The sequence below is a fragment of the Orycteropus afer genome, unplaced genomic scaffold (assembly GCF_000298275.1).
Source record: "Orycteropus afer afer isolate SDZICR_OR568_19922 unplaced genomic scaffold, OryAfe1.0 scaffold00001, whole genome shotgun sequence".
Classification (NCBI taxonomy): domain Eukaryota; kingdom Metazoa; phylum Chordata; class Mammalia; order Tubulidentata; family Orycteropodidae; genus Orycteropus; species Orycteropus afer.
In genome coordinates, this window is record NW_006921588.1 from 3,119,001 (window position 1) to 3,126,900 (window position 7,900).

Here is a 7,900-nt window from a genome sequence, read left to right on the forward strand (position 1 = left end):
AAGCTGGTATCTTAAAATAACTCACCCACAGAATGGGTCCAGGCTTTAGAGGCTACTGAATGATCTTTTTGCTCTAAAAATAAATGCCTCTACTTTTCAGTGTGTTCCCCTTTTAATAGGAAACTCGAGCAGCTTGACAGGTTTTTCTATAAAAACAAATCACTTAACAAACCAAAAATGCAAAAGGAAACCAGTAAGACATACTTTTCACAGTTAACAATAAATAAAAGTGCAATTAAGTATTCAAGTAGGGCACGTAGTTTAAAAACTACATGTGAGTATTGCCATAGGTCATCTTTTAAATGCTCTTCGAGGGTCCCTGCCATTACTTATGGTGGTCATAACTGTCTGATTATCAGCTGTTCCTGGCAGCTGTGGATTTATAGGTCCTCGGCCATTACTTCTACCAGCATATGAAAACTGATATCCCCTTGATTCAGGGCCGGTTTGAACACCATTTCCTAAAAAAGAATATAAAAATTCATCACTTTTCAGATACTGATCTATTGAAGTCCACCTATTTGAACATGTTATTAACATAAATAATATTAGGGAAAACACCTTTAGTTTTAAACTTCTAGAGGGGAAAAAAAACCCTCAAGGTGGGTTCTAGGTTTTTCCAAATATATGATTACAGTAAATGTACTACTTTCATGTATAACTTGGGCAACATTATTAAAATTTCTAAGAGTAGGAAAAAAAAAACTTAAGACATCCACTGCCTACCCTAGAAAGGAAAAAGAAAAGGATATAATAGCTATGAGTACTGACAACTGACTCAAATATGGTTAATATTATTTCAAAATGATGAACAAAGTTCCCCAAATGATGTGACGATCAGCCATGCCCAAACATGCAGCCGTCAGGTCAAATAAAACTTAGAACCACCCTAATGAATGCAAGCTCAAATTATTTTTCTTCAGTTAAAGGATGAAGACTTCAGAAGACCTTTAACATGTTGCAAGGTCATTAAAATGACATTTGAAGGACAAAAACTGCTCTTTTAAAGAGGCAGCTATCAGTATGTGAAATCTTAAGCTATTATTCTAAAGTTAAAGATGTCTTTCAGTGCAACCAAATAATCAGAAATACTACATCTATTATAGTCAATAAATTCCAGAAATTTTATTTTAAAAAAAAAAAGGAAAAGAAGTATGAGACCTTTTCATGTAAGTCACCAAAATTTAGCTTTTATGTTATTAGGAAACATTCACCACTGTATTCCTGGGAACCTGACCCAAGTGTTTATAGAATAATTTCAATAAATTACTTAAGAGTGTATCTGCTTTCCAGAAAAAGCAGTACTTGGGAATCCCGGGTTTACTGTAGTTCTCATTTAGCATTAGTAATGCCTAAAGACAAATTTTTCCCCTAAAAATGTCTTAATATATACTCCTTAATTCTTACAACTGATTACAAAAATTACAAAAAAAATCTTACCCACTGGTCCAAATGTACCTGTACCCATATTACTATTCATGGAATTACTCTTCTGTTCACTGTATGCCTAAAAGAAAATTTTAATTTAACCAAATGAGTATTAAAAAAATTTATATTACTATAACATATTGTAGCCATTCCTATTAACTTTTTTAACTTTTTTTAAATTAAAAAGATTTGGCTATGACCATTCAATATTCAGCAATGTTCCCACTATTTCCTGGTTATATTCCCTACTCATCACAGTGCTGAATGGCATATATGTCTAATATATGATACTTCAGCTACATATACAGACCACAAAACACATCTAGTCAAAATGCCTTAGAGAAAGAATCTTTTTCAATTGTCTTAATCATACTCTAGGTATCTTAGGGTTGACAATGTAGCCATAAAATTAAAATACACAGTCAGAAGTAGTTTAACCATAAAAATAAACTATACATTTGGATTAATTACCCCTTTGTTCTGCTGTCCTCGATAATCTGGAGTGGGTTCACTGAAATTTGGCACTTCTGAATACACCATACAAAATCTGAAAAGAAAATAAAGGACAAGTTAAATAATCAACCCTTCTTTCTCTAATATATACAATTTACAGGAATAAAGAATTTAGGTGTCAAATGAATTAACTAAAAAGTATTACGCTAACTAATGCTATTCAAGTACAACAAAAACTTCCTAAGTGCTTAGCTCTGATAAAAACATCAAATATTTGATTGCCTATGATGTGTGATAAAACATTCTACTGTGTACTTTAATTCTTCTATTGAACTGCAAAAAATAAATGTCAAAGATCAAGAACAGAAACACATCTTTGTCCTGTTTTTCCACATAGGTTGATTCTTAGAACATGTTTAGGGTTCCAGAGTGGTTTTTCCAGCAGTGGTGATGGATTTGCACTGATCCATCCACACACTCTCATCCAGTCCCTCTTATGACAATCACTGTGAATCTGCAAAGATAATCATTTGACGTTAAGAATGAATTCTGCAGCCAAGAATTAATATAATTGGCTATCAAACCAATAGTTATTTTTGGTTTTTCTTATAAGTTGGTATGTAGTAAAGTATGGTATGTAGTAATATTACATATAGCATGTTCTTAGCTCCTCACTCCGAAAAAGAAATCAGAACCAGTTTTGGTATATCCTAGACTAATCCTGACAAAGAGCAGTCATTAAGAATTGAATGACCTCCAGCAGTTCTTCACCTAATTGTTTATTCATAAACACCTCTCCATAGGTAAAGGTTGGGACAGGATTCTGAAGCTTCTTGTAATATTGCTGTTAAACCTATTATAATGCTTTGTTCTAATGACACTACTCTAAATACCAGCATATCCAAGTTCAAATTTTCCTCCTAGAGAATGCTAATATTACCAGTCTCTAATCTTTAAAAGGGAGCTCTGGTAGCATAGTGCCTAAGGCACTTGACTGCTAACCAGAAGGCTGGCGGTTCAAACCCACCAGCCACTCCTCGGAAGGAAGGTTGGGCAATCCTACTTCCATAGTGATACTGCCTCGGAAACCCAAGGAGGGGTCGCTATGAGTCGGGGCCGACTCGACGGCATATAACAACAACAACAACGATCTTTAAAAGCTGGCAAGATTGCTTATTTTTTTCCTTTCATTAACATCACGTTCTCCAAACAAAGTACCTTACCCCTGAGTATGGAGTTTTTCTTTTTTTTGTGGCTCCTCACTCTTTAAATATCCTCCAAAATTTGACAAGCCTTAGGTGGGTGTCTGAGCATTAAATCAAACAGCATGGACAAATGATTTGGCTCAATGCCTTCAACACTCTGAGTATAACTCAAATGTCTAAGCTTGCATGGAGGCTGAATTACCTTTACACCCCTGAGAGGATGGCTCCTCCAGGTCAGGGTGGAGATCATTACCAGGGTAGTAGTGTATGGAAGCTCGCATTGCGGCTGCCTGCACCATACCTAGACTGTGGATAAATAGAGGACTTCAATTTTCATTGCTGCAAGTCCTTTTAACACAAGTAAGCATTCACTTATAAACAGAAAAAAATGAAAAATTAAACTTATGACCTGAAACCCATACCTGGCTGCCTATATGGTGAATCACTAAAAGAGAGAACCTAATATAAATAGCACTTGTGACCCCTGAAAGATGCACGTTCCTAAAGCCTACAGAACAGATTCTACTGGGGCTGGTCTCAAGTGCAGCTTCTTACTGCTCTTTGCCAGGGAAAAATGGCACCCTCAAGCACAGGAAACAGTATTGACAGCTGTGTTAAACTAGTACAAACATGCAAAGTTATTTTCTCAGTCAAGCTGCCAAAGGCATTCAGCTTACCAGTCTGAAAAAAGCCAAAGACAATGTATAGTTTATACCTACCAGTTACCCTGTAGATATCTGTAATTTACCCAATTACACAAAATATATTTTCATACTTACTCTCCAATTTTTTGAAGTTCACCACCCCTTCCAGTATAAAGTGTCAGACAGCCTTTCCACATGGATGCATACCTAGAGAGAACAAAGGTATCTTTTTTTTTTTTTTTAATAGGTATGTCATCTTTTACTTAACATGAAGTCAATCCTTAACTTACACTTTTTTTTTTCTTTGTATCAGGGTGGAGGTGTGTATCAAGCCCTATCATAATAAACGAAATTCAGTAAATTTTTCAGCAAACTTGCTACTTACTAAAAAATAAGACCAAATAAAAATACTTCACTGGCAATTCTGACATGACTATATGAATTGTAACTGACCAACTCTAGAAAGTAATTGAAATGCCTTTTTGTAAGGCAACCACTGTTACACCCCAGAAAGCTCACATCTTTAGTCAGATAACAGGAACTTCTTCTTGTAGAAATTTAAGCAAAAATAATCTTCACTCACAGGATATAGGCACATAACAACAACAACAACAACAACACAGGATATAAAAAAATCAACACTGTACTGCTCACTCTTACACTCATTTACTTGGTCTAATCAGATACTAGCAACAGTATTTCATCCTCCGCCTCCACGGAAGACACATGGTTACCAAGCTACTGAAGACTTTGGTAGAATTTAACCAAGTTGGTAAAAAAAAAAAAAAAAAGGTCACAAATTTTTTTCCCTATATGCCCTCCCAAATTTGCAATTTTTAGTACCAACTTAACTGGACAACTGTTTATCCTGAAAAATTGTGAATTCTGACAGATTATTAGATAAAGTAATTCTAAACACAAAACAAAGAAAAATGTAATTTAATCAAAATTGTAAAAGCAGTCCAGGATTGCTTTTCAATAGTTCATACAACTATGACTATGGTAATTTCATGACTAAATAATGATAAATTTTTAATGAAATATTGTTTAACCAAATACAGTAACAGTTCATCTTTTATAGTAAGTTAAAATCTGTTCTTTCCATATTATACAATTCTCATCATCTTAATAAGGGTCATTTATTAAAGACTCTATATACCATTCTTTGCTAACCAGACGGCTGGCGGTTCAAACCTAGCCAGGAAGGAAGGTTGGGCAATCCTACTTCTGTAGTGATACTGCCTCAGAAACCCAAGGAGGGGTCGCTATGAGTCGGGTTTGACTCGACGGCACATAAAAACAACAACAACATATACCACTCTTACACAGAATGACTTAAAAGCACATTTACTTTTCACCTTACTGAAGCAAAATGGTCAAAGATGCCTTTCTTCAAAAGCTACTTTTCTTAGATTCAACCAGAATTTATAAATGGCTTATAATGGGCCAGATTCTAAGCTGGGTGTGTTATTTTAGTAAAGGTGTACTTATTCCCATTTTACAGACTAGGAGGTTGAAGGTAAGAGATGTAATAATTTCTCAATGCCTGAATGAAGTTAGCTACTTCAGTTTTAGATTTTCCTTTAAATTATACTCCTTAAAACTCCTATAAATACTATAGATACTGAATTTAATTTTTCACAATTTTTCTTTGATGGAAAGGTCTGTTTTCTGTGAATATAGAATATCAATATTTGACATGAGGTGCTGTTTGCAACTTACAAAGTACTATGAATCACTGGATGAAAGATACTTTGGTAGCCAAAAAACTTTACCCTAATCTTCACCACACCCTTTCAAGGAGAAATTCTCTTTTGGGTAAACTAAAGATGTGGAAGTCTAAATGGAGTAATTAGTGTCATGATGAGTCAGTGTAGGAAGATAATATCTAAGTCCTGACTCTCACTTCCTGCTTTGAACATAGTTACATCACTTCCTGAAGATGGTGTAAGGCCTGAAAGATACTATCAAAAGGCTCTAAACTCCTACATACAGGGTGCTCCACTACTTCTCTGAGGTACTATTTATTATGCCAACCTCAACCTTCATCTACTTTTCCTATCTATAGCTAAAACTCATTAATAACTACAATTCTATTGATCACAAATGCTTCCAAATTCTATTTTTTAGACCCACCTTCTGGCCTTTTAGCTCTCTACCATAAAGATTTGGTAAATTTTTTAAAGCAGTCTTAATTACCAACCAAAATAAAATTTGAATTATTTGTTGAAGTCATAATCTGCCAAATGATCCTTATGGATGGAGATAATGTGACGTCTTTTTGCCAAATATTTTCCATCACTTCTGGTTTTGTTCAACACTGAATTTACATTAGAAGGCATAGAGATCATTTTCCAGAATGTGCCTTCCAGGTATTGCAAACATCCTTTAACTTTTACACTGAGTACAAATTATTTGACATATCACAAAATTCCCAACTATAATTTTATGTCCACATCACCAAATAACATATGTAAAAGTAAAAGGGTGGCATGATTGCCAAGTCATTAAACGGGAGGACTGAGTAAGAACTGAGTTAAAACTACATGAATTAAATAATTTATGAGAAAGATTAAAGTATTGGCTATAACAATACATTAAAAGCCTCAAAGAATCCCAGAATAAGCCTGCAAAACGTGTGTATTGGGGCAGGGGCGGGGATTCCCGGCAAAAAACGGTAAACTGCTTTGACAAGGATTGACAACTGTCCACGAAACTTAACACAGAAGAGGCTTAAAACCCCTTGAAGTGATCCACCATCGAAAAGACGTGGTCCCGGGAGTGAGCCAATCCCGATTCTGCAGACTGTTACTTAGGAAGCACTTTCCCCCAACTTGTTTGCACACCTACCCTCTGGTCAACCGAATAATATCCCCTGGTTGTATGAGACCTCCGATCTCATCCCACACGGAAATAGTGATGCTGCCCGTTTTATCTGCTACTTTGCACGATCTCACTTCGTGGCCGTCTTTGGTTTTGGTCACGCGTCCTGTGAGAATGTAAAAAATCAAGAGGGAGTGTATTAGATAATGAGAACTTCCAGAAAGATAACTCCTCCTGGAAGACTGTAATGCCATCTGGAAGGTGGGAAGAGAGCCCGACCCAATGCCGGATTCTCGTTGAAGGTGGGACTGGAGAGCCCAGATAGAGGCCGCGGAGCCACGTGGATGGGGGAGGGGAGAACAGAGGAGGAGGGGGCGCGGCTCGCGGTGGCTGCGCCCTCCTCTCTGCCCCAGGGCGCACAGGGGCGGCGGGGCGGGCTGCGGGCCCCACTTACCTATCTCCAGGACAATAAAGACGACATTTAAGTTTTTCAGTCCGGCCTTAATATCTTTTATAAAAAGAGGCGGGTCGTTGACCCCGTTCATATTGAGGCAGGTGCGGCTACGGCAGATGCGGAGGGGGTGGGGGACAGGTAGCAGGACAAGGCTTCCCACCCTCCCGGACTAGGGAAGAGAGCGGAAGGGAGACCTTGGGCGGGGTGACGAGAGAAGGGTAGAAAGCAGTTAGTCAGGGACTGGGTAGACCAGCTCGGGCGACGCTAGGTCTAAAAAAACGAAAATAAAAAAAAAGCGCTCACAAGTTTAAAAGAAAAAAAGACCAACTACTCCGCACACGAGACCCTTTCCCAAAAAAGCGGGAGAAAGGCAAGATTACGAACTGCCCCTTCTTTGGATAAAAGGAAGGAAAAAAAGGCAGCGGGGAAACGCCTCTGCCCTGAATCTCGTCCACACACAAACACACAGGCGCGCGCCTACTCAGTCCCAGTCCCGGGCTCCGGGAAGAGATAGACTGACAGCGGACCAGAAACAAAGTATGAACCACCGCACACCTAGCACCCGAAACACCGACTGCCGAATGCCCTCGCACGCCGGCTGGACCCCAGGGTCGCTCCGCCCCTTGTGACGCCACGCGGCGTCGGCACTCCCGCTGCCCCGCCCTCCCTGCGCAGGGGGTAGTGGAAGCGAAGGGGCGGGACCAGGCCAGCGAGGCCGGCGCAGCCTCTCTCGTTCAACCTTGGGCTGGAAGCATGGGCCCCGCCCCTTCCGACTACCAATACTCTCTCGGCCCCACCTCTCCCCGCCCCCATCCTCCCCCCACCTCACTCGGTCACTGCGCAGTCCCGGTTTTGCCCTCCTTGGGCTACTGACTGCAGGTTTCTGTCACTGC

The 7,900-nt window shown here is 38.9% G+C and overlaps 1 protein-coding gene across 1 annotated transcript; it reads right to left on the reverse strand.

Moving 5' to 3' along the window:
• Window positions 1–291: 291 nt before the first annotated feature.
• On the reverse strand, window positions 292–7,098 carry NABP1 (nucleic acid binding protein 1). The gene is made up of 6 exons (XM_007935555.1): window positions 7,008–7,098; window positions 6,581–6,719; window positions 3,866–3,937; window positions 1,900–1,975; window positions 1,441–1,507; window positions 292–461 (listed from the first exon to the last, which is right to left on the reverse strand). Exons 1-6 carry the CDS (start codon window positions 7,096–7,098, stop codon window positions 292–294), a joined length of 615 nt encoding a protein of 204 aa, XP_007933746.1.
• Window positions 7,099–7,900: the final 802 nt, after the last annotated feature.

Coding starts and splice junctions, on each gene's coding strand:
- NABP1 (XM_007935555.1), bottom strand. CDS start 7,098: ATGAACGGGGTCAACGACCCGCCTCTTTTTATAAAAGATATTAAGGCC. Junction 1,976..3,865: donor GAACTTCAAAAAATTGGAGA/GTAAGTATGAAA, acceptor TTTTCTTTTCAG/ATTTTGTATGGTGTATTCAG. Junction 1,508..1,899: donor GAGGACAGCAGAACAAAGGG/GTAATTAATCCA, acceptor ATTTTCTTTTAG/GCATACAGTGAACAGAAGAG.